The sequence below is a fragment of the Leuciscus leuciscus genome (genome assembly GCF_965113295.1).
Source record: "Leuciscus leuciscus genome assembly, chromosome: 5".
In the NCBI taxonomy this organism is placed as follows: Eukaryota; Metazoa; Chordata; class Actinopteri; order Cypriniformes; family Leuciscidae; genus Leuciscus; species Leuciscus leuciscus.
In genome coordinates, this window is record NC_138729.1 from 20,035,244 (window position 1) to 20,051,844 (window position 16,601).

Consider the following 16,601-nt stretch of genomic DNA (forward strand, 5'->3'; position numbering starts at 1 on the left):
GTTTACTCAATGTACCCCCTTGACTATATATGTAATTCTTTAAAACCAATAAAAAAGACTTTCAAAACAGCCTCGGATGGGAGCTGCAATATCTAACCTAACAACACTGTAGCAGCACAGCGCTGCCATTGAAAGAATGGGCTGTACTTTCACGGTAACTGGGGCCAAACTGCTTCCAGATGTCTACCTACCTAAAACTCTCTATCTCTCTACAACGTGTTTATTGCAGTAAAGTTACTCGTCTCGCACAGTACTACAACTGCATTACTTAATTACATACTACACAACAAACTTGACCGAAATGCGGTAATGTTTGATAACAGATATTGTATACTTACACATTAAAGGTGAATAAAATTAGTATAAGAAGTAAACCAATATTAATTCATCTAGAATAATAAGTATCATGAAAAACGCCAGTAAGTTTTACTTGCTATACAAGAAAATGCATGTGTATTTTGGTCAAACTTATGTTTGCAAAATCTTGTCAATTCTTGTTACATTGTACAATTACAATGTGTTGACAATTGAGGTATTAATATGTTATTATTAGTTTTGTATTGTTTTTAATATTTAATATAAAAAAATAATATGCAGCACGAGTCAGCATTTCTCATAACCAAACAAGACTAGAGCCCTTCTCCAACCCAATACTCGTGTCTTCCACGTCAATAGGTGGCGATGTTGTACATGTTCCCTGTAGAAAAAAACGCTCACTGTTGGACAGAAGCAGACCCGTGAGAACTGCTGGAGTTTAGTGTTGTCATTTCTAAAATACAGTAACAAATTAAGGTTTATAACAGAATAATCGACATTGACAATAATTACACGGAACCGTTTACTTTGAATACCTTTTACTTTATTCAGTACTTCTCTTGTAATGTTGAGCTCAGTTATTTAGCAGTTACAGTCTGCATGATAGTTTACGTCTCTGGTCAAGTTGATTTGTAAGTTAACATGTCCAAACAAAAGACGAAAAAGCTCATCATTGAAGATGGTACGTGTCAACCTGCTTGTCTTTTGCTCTTTCTATAAACCAACATGATAATAATGCAGCACAAGTTATCTGTCTTGAATAGGTTGCAGAGTATTCTTGAAATCTTTATTTTTAATGTCTTTTGTGCACATGGACGAATTTACTTTCAGATGAGCCAAAGCATCACGACCTGAATCCATTTTCTTTCAAAGAGTTTATCAGAAATAAGAACCAGCAGCCATGTACTACAGAAGACACTGAGGTGAGGAAGAAGATTACAAAGGCATTGTCACCTTGGATAGTTTTTAGATTTTTAGATGTATATGAATGTGTATTAGGTGTTCAGGTAACTTTGTGTAACAACTTAAGGTGCAGAGACAATCTATCACAAGTATGTTTAAAAATGGCCATTATGTCATTATTTTACTTGAGTATTCCTGTGGTATGATTGATTTCCCAAAGGTATATGATGGTGTATGCCACGTCGAGCAGGACTATAACACCTCCATAGATTTTGCTACCAAGGGGCCTTTCTTCACAGACCCCTCTGTGCTCCCTCAGCCTTCTGAAAGCGAACATGAGGAGAAATGGATTGAAAGCTACCACCCATCAGCACTTGAAGGTTCTCATGACTTCCAGCTATGTAGGACTTCAGACCACAGCGCTTACTCTGAGCAATCGTCTCTGTGCAGTGATGAGAGGGAAGCAAATGAGACCGAATGGGAGCTGGGTCAATCTGACTTCCTGCCAAAGAACCACTTAGGAAGAAGAAGCACAGGAAGCTATGAGGGGGATGAAGAGACTTCAGCGATTGATATTTCTTTCCATTCTAAGAGGAACAATGCTGAAATTGGCACAAAGAATGCTCAACAGGTATGTTGTGTACATGGTGTGAGTTTCTGCACACCCATGAGCTGAATGTTTGTTATATTATAATTGGTGTTTCTTTTCAAAATAATCGTTTCTCAAGTTGACCTGAAACTGAAGTAGTGATAGTCTTTTCTTCCTTGTTGTGATGTATATTTGAATGAAACGGCTTCTCGAACAAGAAAAGCTGTAGTACGTACAGGACTTGATTTTGTCCATCTGGAATTGATCGGATCGTTGTGGTTTGCTATTGGTCGATTTCATGTGAGTGACAGGTTGTCCCGCCCTCACACCAGTAAACTTATCATCAGAGAAGAAAAGAGATGTCATTATTCCATTGTCCATTTTGATTTAATGTTGATTTTAATGTGTTTTAGCTCAGAGAAGAAAATTCTCAACTCCGAAAGCAAATCAAAGAACTCCTTAGAAGATCAGAAACTGACTCCAGAAGGTAAGGCTCTTTACACAGAATGTCATGTATTTATGCAAATTACTTACAATGATTCTGAGGAAATTAATGGACTGAAGTGTGTCAGTATTGCTGCTGTGTAATTGGTTGCTTCTATAGTTCTGTAGATTGTTTCTTATGGTTAAACTTTCCAATTTGTAATAGGATTGAACAACTCACAGATGAGTTGCACAACAAGAAGTTACAGGAGGAGAGAGAGGCTAAGGCTTTGGAGACGATGGTGCAGTCAGTAGAACAAAACCTTCAGTTAATGACGGTATAAAGCATTGTCATTCATATGACAGATTTTTTTTTATTAAGGTTTAAAAAATAAGATGAAGATGTTTTATCCTTACTGCACTCAAGAAATTAAAACTCTGTTTTATCCAATACAGAAGCGGGCAGTCAAGGCTGAAAATAGTATTTCAAAATTGAAACAAGATCTACAACAACTCCAGGTTTGACTTCTTTCCATATTCACAAGCACACTGAAAAAGCACACTATGTAGATTATAATGGTGCATTTATGTGTGTATATACCACTATATACTGTAATGCATTTATATATATACTACTATATAATATGTTTGTGAACTTTGTGTGAATTTGTGATCAAAATGACACTTTCACTTCAGTTTTTGTTCAGATTAAAACTCCACCATTATGATTATTTTATCGTTTTCTTCTCAGGGCCAGCTTGAAGGATATAAAAGTGAAAATGAAAGGCTTAGAAATGGAGAAACTACAGCCTTAACCACAATGAGACACAATGCACAAGTAGCCTCTGAGTACCTTAACAAAGCAGCTCAAGATGCAGAGACTTCTATCAAGTATGGTTAACAATGACAATTACGTTTGAGTTCTTCTCTTTTAATAATACTCAGTAATGTAAATGAATCAAATCATTGCACTGAAAGTGTTGTGTATGTTTACAGGCAGTTGCTGACAGGAAGAGAGACACTCTATTTTGTATCCCAGTTATTGACCTCCATTGACAAGATCACCGAGATTCAAGATTAAGTTTTTCCTGAGTGTTTCCCTCTCACATCCAAACATTACGTTCTGTGCACTATAGACCCAACTGTGGTACTTCATTGTTTATTATTTTATTCATCAACTTTATTAACATCTCTTTAGGTTTTATGGAATGGCAAAATGAGGTGTGCTAGGCCAAATAATCCCAAAATTAAGCTCTAGCAGGAGTTTAAGCATAAAGATACTTAAGTGCACCAAATAGTGCCTTGGATTCTCTCACCAAAATCAAAGCTCTATGTTGTAGTAGTTTATTTTCAAAACTTTTTGCACTTTTGTCAAATAAGTCCTTTCTTAAAATATTACATAATATTTACAAGATTTTTTGTATTTCATGATTGTATATTGATATATATATATAAATTAACACATTTTTATAGTTCTGCTGTTTTAAATTACAGCATTTTAGTGAATTGTTTATTTATACAACACTTTACTAATCAGCATTGGATGAAGTGCCTTATATTCATAATGTTCTTTATTGACTTAATAAAGAAGTTTTTAATCATATGGCCCTATTGTTCTTTTAGAATTCAACACTTAGTGTCCTGAAATTGCATTTAATAGATGCTAAATCATAAAACCATTTTATTATATACAATTTGATATACAGTGGTTGCCAAAATTATTAGAATGATAAGATGTTTTTAGTGTTTTAAAAGGTGTCTCTTCTGCTCACCAAGGCTTCATTTATTTGATCCAAAATACAGCAAAAACAGTTATATTGCGAAATATTTTTACAATTTAAAAAAACTTTTCTATTTGATTTCATTTTAAAATGCAATTTATTTCTGTGTTAAAGCTGAATTTTCAGCATCATTACTTCTTCAGTGTCACATGAAACATTTATTATTATTATCAATGTTGAAAACAGTTGTGTACAATTTTCTTTCAGGATTATTTGATAAATGGAAATAGAAAGTTCAAAAGAACAACATTTATCTGAAATGGAAAGCTTTTGTTACGTTATCACTATAAAAGTTTGGGGTCAGTAAGAGTTTTTGGGGGTTTTTTGGAAAGAAATTAAATAAATTAATAATTGTATTCAGCAAGGATGCATTAAGTTGATCAAAAGTGACAGTATAGACATTTATTATGTTGCAGATAAATGCTTTTCTTTTGAACTTTCTATTCATCAAAGAATCCTAAAAAGAAATTGTACACAACTGCTTTCAACATTGATAATAATAATAAATGTTTCTTGAGCAGCAGCAAATCAGCATATTAGAATGATTTCTGAAGGATCATGTGACACTGAAGACTTGAGGAATGATGCTGAAAATTCAGATTTGATCACAGGAATAAATTACATTTTAAAATATATTAAAATAGAAAACAGTTATTTTAAATTGTAAAAATATTTCACAATATTACGGTTTTTCCTGTATTTTGGATCAAATAAATGAAGTCTTGGTGAACAGAAGAGACTTCTTTTAAAATAAAAAATAAAAATGTACCGTTGTAATAATTTTGGTCCACCACTGTATTTTGAACATACAATATTTATGGTAAATATTAAAGCAATAAGTGTTCATGTAATGTGCATTAATTTACGTTGTAATTAACACAACAAAATAAAATCAATTTTCCCAATGGTGAAGGGTCAATGAAGGCCGGACCTTTATTATGAAGTGTCAGTGAAGATGACGTACAATTACCGCGCGCTTCGTGTTTTTATATGCATGACGTTCTATGCACGAATAATAGTTTTATCGGGAGAATCATTCTTAACAGTTTGAATAAGTTTATATAAATGAATGTGATATTTGAAGTCATGACTTCGATGTAGTAATAATTGTAAATCTAGTTCAAAGACCCCAAGTGCACTCTTTGTAAACATGCGGCTGTACAGTTAGATTTGAGTGAGACATTCAGAAACGCGAGCAGTGATGCTACAGGATCCAGTAGGACGTATTATTGTACTTGTGTTATAGAAGAGCTGCAATACTGAAGCAGACTAATGCATTGAAAGAAAGCTAGTGTAAGTGCATGTCCACACGGCGAAAATTGTGCAGTGCTATGTCCAGTAATCTAAAAAAGTTGGGTTTTCAGGGTTCATCTTGTCTAAAATGGCATCGGATGACTTGATTGCGAAGAGGGAAAAAATCCAGAGGGAGATTTTGGCTCTTGAGAGTTCTCTAGGTGCAGACAGCAGCATCATAGACCTACTGTCATCTGACAGCAACAGTGGTGAGTCACTGTCTCTTAAAAACACTGTTTTTGGACATCACATTAACATCTAGCACATTAACACAACCATGACGCCCCCAAATGCTGTCTAATAAGTAGATATGCATCTTACTGGGACTTGAGAAACGGCCTATCTTGGAAATATGTAAAGTCATATATTGCTGTATTATATATGTTCAATTTATAAGAAAATCATTCATTAAACTGGTTCACAAAATGTTATGATTGAGTGAAATGAGTTAATGAAGTGATTACCTGGAATGGTCATGGGAATTAATTTGTCAAAAAGTTGTGGGCTGTGTTTTTGACTTGTGTTCTGTGTTAATGTCATATTATGTTTCCATGACAGATGATGAATCTGATGACAGTGGGCCTGTGATTGAAGGATTGGTAAGAATCTAGAAAGCCGCCTGGTTAATACAACACACTATAGAAATGATTTTTTTTTAATAAAAAAATATGATATGCTTGTAACTCCCTCTTGAAGCATGATGACTTGGAGACAGAGAGGCAGCGGATTCAGAGGGAGATCGAGGAGTTGGAAAATACACTTGGTGCCAATGCAGCACTGGCTGACGTATTGCAGGGTAAATAATATTATTCTAAATATACAGTGATTTTCATCAGCTTAAAACAAATTAACCTTCACATTCTCCATGGGCACTTTTGCTGAAATTAGTGGGTTGCTTTTAAATATTTGACGTGTAATAATCTGATAGGTCAGTAGTATTTCATCATAGGGTCTGCTTCTAATCAACCTTGTTTTTTGTTGGTGAAACAGACAGTGAACATGGAACTGATTCTGTGAGTTACCACTTTGCTTCCTTCATACATGCTTTTGCTGATATTTATTTATTTATGTACATTTTCTAATAAAAAAAAAAATGCTTGTACAATTGTTTTACATTCATTAGAGTGATGACGACAGTGACGAGGATGATGATCATTTGGATCTCCCGCAAAATGTGGAGACTTGCCTGCAAATGAATTTAGTCTATCAGGAGGTGCTGAAAGAGAAACTGTCTGAGCTGGAACAGCTCCTCAAAGAGAATCAACAGCAACAGGTGAACAACAAACATCTGGGCTATTAGTTCATTGAAACTGCGTTTTCATGCTACTCGATTGCATGAGTTAAATTACACTTTCACTCATTTAAAGCTGACTGTATCTCCACAGAAAGAGATTGAGGCTCAGCTCTCTGGCCCAAGCACATCTAGCTCCTCCGCACAAGGACTTCCCTCTCAGAAACTCTTTCTTGGATACTTCATGAAGCCTTACTTTAAAGACAAACTCACCGGTCTGGTATGTGATGAAAGTAATACTGGAAATATGTATTTTTCTGGTGTCCGTGAAATCATGCATTTCAGTATCGTTATTGACTTTTTTTGCCTGAAGTTATTTATTCTTTTTATTTCCCTCCAGGGCCCTCCATCAAATCCAGAAACTAAAGAAAGGCTGAGTCACGGTACCAGACCGATTGATGAGCTGAAAATAAGAAGATGTATGTTTTAAGACATTGTGCTTGCTTCTTGTTACTTGAAGATTCTTTTTATATGTAAAAATAAAACATGTGGTAATGTCTTTCAGGGGAGGGTTGGCAGAAGACTTTGCTGTCTAACGCAGTCGCCACAGACATTATGAAAAGGATGCTACAACCCAAACTATCCAAGTGAGTTCCAGAAAAAGGAAAAGCAAACCTAAATATCTGGTTATTGTTGACCTCGCTGTATATATATATTTTTATTACATTTTGAGAGCTTGCAATCGTCTGTGTTTTCATAGGATGGAGTATTTGAGTGCCAAGATGTCTAGAGTTGACGATGTGGGAAAAGAGGAGTTGAAAAAGCAAATTGAATTAATTGAGCAAGAAATTGCAAAAATAAGGTAAAGACATTTTAAGCACCTTGTCTCAGAGAAGATGTCCTGTAAGGTTGTACCTACACTTCTATTCAAAAGTTTAAGGTCAGTAAGATTATATATATAGACTATACATTTATACCGTTACAAAATATTTCAAATGAATGCTGTTCTTTTCTTCCTATTCATCAAAGAATCCTGAAAAAAAGTATCATCGTGGTTTCCACAAAAATATTAAGCAGCACAACTGTTTTCAACGTTTATTGTAAGAAGAGTGTTTTTCTTGTGCAGCAAATCATCATATTATAATGATTTCTGAAGGACCATGTGACACTGAAGACTGCGGAAAATTCAACTTTACCATTATATGAATACATTTGTAAAAACAATAAAAAACCTTACAGACTTCAAACTTTTGAATGTTAGTGTACTTATTGTGCCATCAAATGTGTAATCAAACTCAATATCACTTTAGCACCCTGAAAGATGATCAGCTGGTGGGCGAACAACATGACGATCATGACTGGGAGAAAATATCAAATATTGACGTAAGTTATGTACCGGTAGTTGTTTTATTGACATGCAGCCAAATGCATCTTGTACTTTCTTCTAACATACATTTCTCATTTTAAAAGCATGAAAGGACTTGTTTCTGTGTGGTAGTTTGAAGGTTTGAGACAGGCTGACGATTTGAAAAGTTTCTGGCAGAACTTTTTGCACCCCTCCATTAACAAGTCGGTGTGGAAACAGGATGAGATTGATAAACTGAAAGGAATTGTAGAACAATTCAATTGCTGCCATTGGGACAAAATCGCAGAGGCTCTTGGGGTAAGGATAGAGAAATTCATTCACTTTCAAAATAGCTACTTATATTAATATGCTGTGTATTATGGTTTTCAATTTTCAATTAATTTAAAATCAACCTACCATTCATATTTATATTTCTTGTTATTTCCCTTCCAGACCAACAGAACGGCCTTCATGTGCTTCCAGACTTACCAGCGCTACATTTCGAAGACCTTCAGAAGGAAAGAGTGGACACCGGAAGAAGACCAGATCCTCAAAGACCTTGTTGAAAAAATGAGAATCGGCAACTTTATTCCTTACATACAGAGTAAGACAGTTGGGTCTTCTTGAGTTCTTGTACTGGATATGGGGTATTTGTTCTTAAAGCAGATCATTCTGACTCTGAAATCAGATTAGATGAGTCACATTCAAAGTAGAATAGGTGATATATAATGTAGATATAATTTTTCTATGAATAGAAGAAAACCAATAAGGGAAATGTGAGGAATTTATTCACACATGATGTGTTTTTACATCCATCTGCACTTTTTTAAAAATAGTTTATTTTACAATTTGTTTAAAATGCAAATGTGTTCTTTATGACAGGTTTAATTGATTACTGGTTTACTCTAGTTGTATTTTGAAAAACAAGTATGTATCATAGGAGCCATGTATTTGTAATATTTATTATCTCCATAGTGTCGTATTTCATGGTGGGCCGTGATGGATCACAGCTGTCATATCGCTGGTCGTCCGTTCTGGATCCCTCTTTAAAGAAAGGTCCCTGGTCCAAAGAGGAGGACCAGGTATGGAACATAATTACATTTTCTCATTTAATCAGGATTCTTACGTAGTTTGAAAAGTATGGAATTTGAGTTGAGTAATTTGCTGGTCTAGATAACTATGGGGGAAAAAAAGGAAAACTGAGTTTCCAGAATATTGGAAACTCACCCAAACCAGCAACAGATAAAGGAGCAAACGACTATCTAAATCAGTTTTACTTTGCTGCTAGGCGATCGTGCAACATCAAACCACATTTACGGTGTCAAACTGATGTGTCAGAGGTTATTAAGTGTTTTAGGTACTTCATCATGTAAGCACACTTTATCACTTCGAGAAAACCAAAGAAAAAAGAGAAAATTAAAAATATTTATAGATGACTGTATATAATGCTTAAAATGATGCTCTATGAACCATTTATGTTAAATATAATGGTCTGAAAAAAGTATGGAATTTTGAAATGGAAAATGTGTAGGAACTCTGTTTAATAACAGGCTTTTGTATCACTGAAGACACAATGTTTCAGTTTTAATATCTGTTGCATTCACACATGCATGTATTTTTGCTGTTCCTTAACCTGCTAAAATCACATGTTCACTAATTTGACTGACTTCTCTCACATCAGTTGTTGCGGAATGCTGTCGCAAAGTATGGCACCAGAGAATGGGGGAAAATCAGAGTAGAAGTGCCAGGCAGGACCGACGGTGCTTGTCGTGACAGGTATGACACATTTCAGAAAAAAAGTAAATGTATGCTCTGCAACTAATGTTTCAAAGTAACGTCCCTGAAATCATCTCAACTCCTAAATCGAACTTGCTGGATTGACTCGTACACTAAATGATAGCAATAAATGGTATGGTATAAAAGTGGTACTTGATATGTAAATGAATATTTTTCTCACTTAGGTATTTGGATTGTCTTCAAGAGAATGTGAAAAAGGGGCCTTGGAGCAAAGAGGAGGTGGAACTACTAAAACAGAAGGTGGAGAAATATGGTGTTGGTAAGTGATTTCCCTCTTAAATCTTTATTTTATTTTTTGCGCATATTTGATATACACTACCGTTCAAAAGTTTGGGGTCAATACAATTTTGTTTTTTAAATACATGAACAAATAAGGCTCCTGCGAGCCTTTTACATATGTTCTGGACATGCCCAAGTTTGTATAACTTTTGGAAATTGATTTTTGATGCATTTTCAGAAATAATAGGATTACCAATTAGACCCATCTCCTTTTATTGCTATATTCGGTGGTACAGCACAAGAACATGCGTCTAAGTAATTATAATTGTAAAATGTTGGCCTTTTGCACACTACTTGCCAGAAGATTAATATTGTTTAAATAGAAAGACCCTAGTCCCCCCACTTTTCATTGGATTAAGGAGATCATGCAATATCTTAAACTAGAAAAAAATAAGATACTCTCTTCAAAGGGTCTACCCAGAGATTTTATGCAATCTGGCAACCCTTCTTGTCATTTGTTGAAAAATTCAAGTAGGGAATACAGTCCCAAAATATGTATAATAGATGATAATAGAATGTTAATGTTTTTTTACAATGTAATTGATACTTCATGTCTAATGGGTAGAGGGATGGTTTGTGTTGGGGTTTTGACTGTATATTCTGTATTGGTTTGGGTTTTCTTTCCCTGTATATTACAAAATCTTAAATAAACAGACCTTGTTAAAAAAAAATTGTTTTACAAATATATTGACTTGGGCACTAAATATGCATATTAGAATGATTTCTGAAGGATCATGTGACACTGACGACTGAAATAATGCTGAGAATTCAGCTTTGTCATCACAAGAAAAAAATACATTTTAAAATATATGAAACCAGAAAAAAACGTTATTTTAAATTGTTCTAATATGGCATAATATTACTGTTTTACTGTGTTTTGATCAAACAGATTTCTTTTTTAAAAACTGTCTTTCTTTTTATCAGTACTGTCTCTAAATAACGAATGACCATTACATCAAAGCCAGTTCAAAATGACTCATCATGACTAATTTAAATCTTGTTTTGTTTTTAACTATATGAATATGGAGCAAATCTAACAAAAGTGTGTAAATATGTGTTCAACATTTTGAAATGACAAAACAAAAAAAACCTGATTTTATTTTACTTTTACTTTTGAAGTCAAGCTTTGACCTCACTGCTAATTGGTTCATGTTTAGTGTGAACATTGCAGCTTTGACACTGGTAGACAACCTCATTATGACAATAGTCATTTTCAATCTAGAGAGTGTGTCAGCCTTCAAAAGAGCTCTAACCACTTGCTGTATCCTAAAGACTCTAAATTGTCTTTATCAATTGAATTTTCCAGGCAAGTGGAGTAAGATTGCCTCAGAGATCCCAAACCGGATTGACTGCCAGTGCCTGAACAAGTGGAAATTAATGACAAAAACTGTAAGTTCATTCTTCAGTATGTCTTGCAGCATTCAACAAGAATAAATATCATGAATATTCAAACACACTGTTGTTATTTCTTTGTTTAGAGTCAAAATAAAGGCATAAAAAGAGAAATGAAGCAAACAACAGGACAACAAACAGCAAAAAGACGAAAAGTGTTGGGAAGAAAAATGGAGGTCTACTCCAGCTCTGAGGATGAAAAACCGCTGAAGTATATGGACAGTGATGATGATGATAAAGCTCTTCCCGTAGTCGAAGATGTGGAAATACCAAAAAAGGACTATGTACAGCCAGATATGAAGAAATGGATACCTATGAACACACTGCTTATTCCTCAAAGAACTCTCAGGACAGCGTGGGTCCGTCTTCCCACCAATGAGGAGGAACTACAGGAATCCACTAAAGAATCTGGGTTAGGCCGCATTCGATCAAAGGAGAGCAAGTGTCCGAAAGTCAGACCCATATTGGTGCGCAACACCATCCTGAACTGTTTTGGAAACATGGAAAGAACTTATGTGGGTATGAATCCTCCTGTTCTGCAGAGCCAGGTAAGATGTTTACTTTCTTCATTCTCTTTTCTTTGCAGATAAATGTAGATTCATATGTTCTGCAGTTCTTCTTTGTAAAATGAATTTCTTTTCATGCATGCAGACTGACGATGAGAAGGCCATGATCAAGGTGGCAGGGATTGATGTTAGAGACTTCATACAGTGGAAGGGAGCATTGGTAATACAGAGATGATGCTAGATGTTACATTTGTAGTAAATACCATAAGGCCATTATATTATTAATATTTGTTTAAAGATAATAGAAAATGGTTGCCACTTGCCAAAAGCAATGGTAACCTTAAAAAAATAAGTATGATATTGGAAAGACAATATGCTGTCTTAACAGTCTTAAATCTGAATAATAAAGTTACATAAAAAATTAAATTAAAAAAAGTATATACTTTATATTGATTATCATTTGTTTAGAGTCCAGGAAATAAAAAGAAAGTCCAGGGATGTCCAGGAAATAAAAGGAAAAGAAGGCTGGTTCAGGACATGTTCAGCCTTAAAAATGACCTCCTGAAAGCTATAACCCCATGGATTGGTAATGTGATCATGCCTCCACCAGTGAAAGACAATACATTTTGTGAAGGTACAGACCCTTGTTTCACTTTTGACAAAACACCTGAAAATATGTGGTTTAGTTATAAGCAGGCCTGCATGGAGTTTGCACAAAAAACTTAATTTGTATTTCTTAATCAAACTTGCACTTCTTCTGAAACGACTTGTCAGGCAGATTTCTGGATAATGATACCAATAGCTAAAGTGATGTTAAAGCATTGTTTTAGAGACCTATATAGATATAATAGAGATATCAAGATTTTTTTATGCTTCACTACCAAGATATCTCATTATGGAACTAAAATGAGAACCATTTTAACTGAATGCATTTAGTTAGTAGTTTTCTAGTCTTCAGATTCCATGTGGGCCTAGTTATGAACGAATAGTTCAATGTATACGTTTTTGTTGTCAGTTATTCATTCAATCAAAAACCATTTTACAGGTGATATTGTTGGAATAAAAGCAGCCGACATCCCTCTCCAAAAGACATCAGTGCTTTTATTTTTCATCAAAGTAAGCCTAACATCTTTGTCAACATTTATGATGAAATAAAAAAAACGAAGATTACAGGGTTTTACATGTTTTTTTGTTATGTCTGAAAACAGGCTTTTCACATAGATGTCATGGGTTGCAGAAATGTCATTGAAATTGAGCAAAAGAAAGGCTTTAAGGTATTTATTTATCAATCCAGCATCTTACGTTTATTAGTGTAGTTGTCATACTTTGTTGTAGGGCTGCCTTCGACTAAGAATTTTCTATTGCTTTGTTTCTGATATGCTTAAAAATATGCAGTATTTTTTTAAGAAGTTAATATCTCGAAGATTCGTGTTCTATCAGTGTTGTCAATTGTTCTCTCTTGTGTCAGTTTTTCCAGAAGCCTATTGCTGTATGTAAGCCGAGAACAGGTATCTAAGTTTTATATTTATCCATTTTAAAGTATTGAAATAAAATAGCAAAACTCCAACATTCAAAGAGCTCCAGTTATTTCTGTCAAAACATGCATAATGTTAATCTGTCGTTCCTATGGTTATATAGATCCTCCTAAAACAGTGGCAGTGATGCTTCAGGAAGCAAACCAGAAAGCTGAACACAAGAAACCTGCAGAACCTCCTCAACATTCACCTCCCCTGCAGCCAGTTCATCATCTTGACCCTCCCCAGTTGCCAGACAGGCAGATGATGCCCCCTGCTTTGATTCATCCCAACAATCTTGTCATTACACAGCCAAACATGCAGGAGGCAGTGCAACCTTTAATGCTTAAAGGACAGAAAATATCACTACTATCACAGTCACCACCGCAAGCTATATCACCAATTCCTCTAGCGCTACTACAACAGACACCGCCAGCGCAACCCATCACAACCTCAACGTCCAAATCACCAAGTGTAGAGCACTCAAACAGCGTCCAATCTATGAAACGCACCCGCAAACCTACTGAGAAGGTCCAAGTCCTAATGAAAGAAGCTAAAGTTAAAAGTACAAAAAAAGAGTCACCGAAACAAAAAAAGAGCAAAAACGTTGCTTTACCGACCATTACATTGCAGGCACAGCCAGTAAACTGGATTCTTACCCCCACCGGTTTTGTACAAGTAACTGGTCCACTTTCTGCCAATATCCCAAGCAACCAGATGCTGAACGTGCCAAACAATTCCCTGCTACATAATAGTACTTGTCCATTCACCTTAACCAATTTATACCCATCATCTTCATCTGCCCTCGTTGTTGCTTCTTCCTCTGTCAATCCTGGCCTTGTAAGTTCTTCGGTCTCGAATGCCTCCAGCTTCACCCAAAAGACTTCCTCCTCTATGAACATAAGCCCCAGAGGTAATAATTCATGCATCCAGATGCCTCCTTCAACTACTACTAGTTTAGTATTGAACCAAAGTATGTTATCCCAAACACCTACCAAAGTTGACCAGAGAGGTTCTCATGTTGAATCTACAAAGAACTCATCAGACTCCTCCTCTGATGAAACCATTGTAAGGCAATGTCAGTCATCTCCATCAACAGGTCCCAGTGCATCTCATGCTGCTTTCAGCATTCTTCCGGTTCCCTTGACTGTGCCGGCTTTGGCTAGTGGACCAACAAATGAAGTGGCAAAACCTTGTGGTGTTTCTGAAAATGGCTGCTTTCCTGTGAGAACTAGTCAGCAGCCAACTGACATCCAACAGAAAAGTTTGCCTGTCACAAGATTGAGACCCCTTTGTGCTTCTAGAAGACCTTTACAACGTTTGGCTCCTTCCCCTCAGATTGTAGCTCCATCATTTCATGTTGTTGCTCCATCACCTCAGTTTGTAGCTCCATCATTTCAGTTTGTAGCTCCGTCACCTCATGTTGTAGCTCCATCACTTCGTATTGTAGCTCCATCACCTCAGGTTATCGCTCCATCACTTCATGTTGTAGCTCCATCACCTCGTGTTGCATCTCCTTCACCTCGTGTTGCAGCTCCATCAGTAGTACCTCAAATCACAACATCAAATAATCAGTTGATCTCTATTCCTGATCCTCCCTCTGATGGTGTGAGCTTCGATCCTCACTTGATATTTCCTGAGAAGTCATCTGAAGTAGATGACTGGATAAGTGGAAAAGGTGGAATTCCGATACCTCATCTAGAGATGTCTTTGCCTTACCTTCCACCGTCTGCCGCCAGCATCAAAACACTGAATTCTTTGCTCAAAGCTAAACAATCTCTGCTTACAACTGCAGTGAAAAGCCTTCCAGTTGAGTATCAAAATGACATAGGAGAAGAAGCTCAAGTAGCTGCCATCCGCAAAATGATTGCCGAAAGGTTTGCCTCAAATCCAGCGTACCTGCTTTTCAAGGCTCGTTTCTTGTCGTGCTTTACCTTACCAGCTCTTCTGGCCACCATAAACCCATCTGAGAATGAGAAATGTCAGTCATCCACAGATAACAATGCTGATGATGATGATGATGATGATGATGATGAGGTCTTGCATTTACAACAGAGGGAAAAAAGAGTTCACCCACCAGCTGCAGTAAGTTACGCTTAACATTGAAGCAACCTTTGTTTGTTTAGGTTTTTTTTGTTTTTGTGCTAATGTATTTTTCTCTTTCAGAAGATTGAGCTTAACATGAATGAAAACGAAGCATCAGCAAAACAGTTCTCAGGAATCATTACATAAAGGCAAAGGAGTTGACGTCAAATTACATAGTTGTTCACATTGCATCAGTTGTTCAATTTCCATACCATGCAATTGTGCACTAGTGCTAATAGCTTCATATTCTGTTGAATCTGACTTTTTATCAGTTTAAGGGACCAGTCAGATATTATGTGTTCTTAGCACTGATTTATTTTACTCCAGCCACATGTTTTGTTTGTGTCTTGGCAATTTTCTTCAGGGGGAAAAAAGACACTGAATTTGCACTAACCTGTTGTTAAATTATTCTTAAATTATTTTATATTTTTGTTTTGTTGCTGTTATTGTTTCTTGAATAAATTATGTAGAATTGTGAAATGTCTTGTCATTTATGTCTTTGTATTATAAGCATTTATAATTGTTATGCTTTTATATTATGTGATCATAATGTGCAACTTATAGAATCAAAAAGTATGACAGTTTTGCAAATTGTACATTTATAATATTATAATAAATGTTTTGGTATGTTCAAAACCACTTGATAAACGTATGGCATTTCTAGGGTTTTTTAAGGGGTCATGAATTGAGAAATCAAATTGTTCTTGATCTTTTGACATGAAAGAGGTCATTGCACTATAAAAACATCCTGTAAGTTTCAGAACTCTTCAGAAAAATGTCGATAGAGTTCCACATGTAATACTTATTTCATATGCAAAGATGTTTGCCAATCAGCAGTGGGCGTTTACATTCAAGTCTCACAGCAGACACGCCCCTTCCAACAGACCATTCAAATCAGAGTCTAAAATCAGGGAAGAATATGGCCTTTTATTTCTAAGTTATGGCCATTTTTGCTGTAAAAATCATCCTACCATTATAAGTGCACCTCAGGAAATTGTATAAAATTAAATTAAAAATTCAGTTCATGACCCCTTTAAGGTGCACACAGTAGTTTTCTCATAAAACAAAGTTTGGGTTTTTCAAAACTACCAAAAGAATGATAGTTTTTAAAAATGTGTTTTAAGTTCATGAACACTCACATGAGATAA

At 35.5% G+C, this 16,601-nt stretch overlaps 2 protein-coding genes across 3 annotated transcripts; both read left to right on the forward strand.

Moving 5' to 3' along the window:
• The first annotated feature begins 717 nt into the window (after positions 1-717).
• entr1 (endosome associated trafficking regulator 1) lies at positions 718-3,833 on the forward strand. Its single transcript, XM_082171614.1, has 8 exons — positions 718-997; positions 1,147-1,238; positions 1,439-1,849; positions 2,221-2,294; positions 2,457-2,568; positions 2,687-2,749; positions 2,982-3,121; positions 3,227-3,833. Exons 1-8 carry the CDS (start codon positions 958-960, stop codon positions 3,309-3,311), a joined length of 1,017 nt encoding a protein of 338 aa, XP_082027740.1. The 5' UTR covers positions 718-957; the 3' UTR covers positions 3,312-3,833.
• A 909-nt stretch (positions 3,834-4,742) lies between these two features.
• Positions 4,743-16,092, forward strand: snapc4 (small nuclear RNA activating complex, polypeptide 4). 2 transcript variants are annotated; one of them, XM_082171608.1, is made up of 25 exons: positions 4,743-5,304; positions 5,376-5,513; positions 5,863-5,903; positions 6,001-6,100; positions 6,295-6,317; positions 6,428-6,577; positions 6,690-6,815; positions 6,936-7,014; positions 7,101-7,182; positions 7,296-7,397; positions 7,846-7,918; positions 8,034-8,198; positions 8,334-8,484; positions 8,856-8,962; positions 9,562-9,656; positions 9,842-9,936; positions 11,263-11,345; positions 11,435-11,896; positions 12,000-12,074; positions 12,323-12,488; positions 12,900-12,970; positions 13,063-13,128; positions 13,323-13,362; positions 13,493-15,453; positions 15,535-16,092. In XM_082171608.1, the coding sequence occupies exons 2-25, from the start codon at positions 5,393-5,395 to the stop codon at positions 15,598-15,600; spliced, it is 4,500 nt and encodes a 1,499-aa protein (XP_082027734.1). In that variant the 5' UTR covers positions 4,743-5,304; positions 5,376-5,392; the 3' UTR covers positions 15,601-16,092. The 2 variants fall into 2 exon arrangements, with proteins under 2 accessions (XP_082027734.1, XP_082027733.1); XM_082171607.1 differs by having other exon boundaries at positions 4,744-5,513.
• Positions 16,093-16,601: the final 509 nt, after the last annotated feature.

Coding starts and splice junctions, on each gene's coding strand:
- entr1 (XM_082171614.1), top strand. CDS start 958: ATGTCCAAACAAAAGACGAAAAAGCTCATCATTGAAGATG. Junction 2,295..2,456: donor TCAGAAACTGACTCCAGAAG/GTAAGGCTCTTT, acceptor AATTTGTAATAG/GATTGAACAACTCACAGATG. Junction 2,569..2,686: donor AAAACCTTCAGTTAATGACG/GTATAAAGCATT, acceptor TATCCAATACAG/AAGCGGGCAGTCAAGGCTGA.
- snapc4 (XM_082171608.1), top strand. CDS start 5,393: ATGGCATCGGATGACTTGATTGCGAAGAGGGAAAAAATCCAGAGGGAG. Junction 8,199..8,333: donor AAATCGCAGAGGCTCTTGGG/GTAAGGATAGAG, acceptor TTTCCCTTCCAG/ACCAACAGAACGGCCTTCAT. Junction 8,963..9,561: donor GGTCCAAAGAGGAGGACCAG/GTATGGAACATA, acceptor CTCTCACATCAG/TTGTTGCGGAATGCTGTCGC.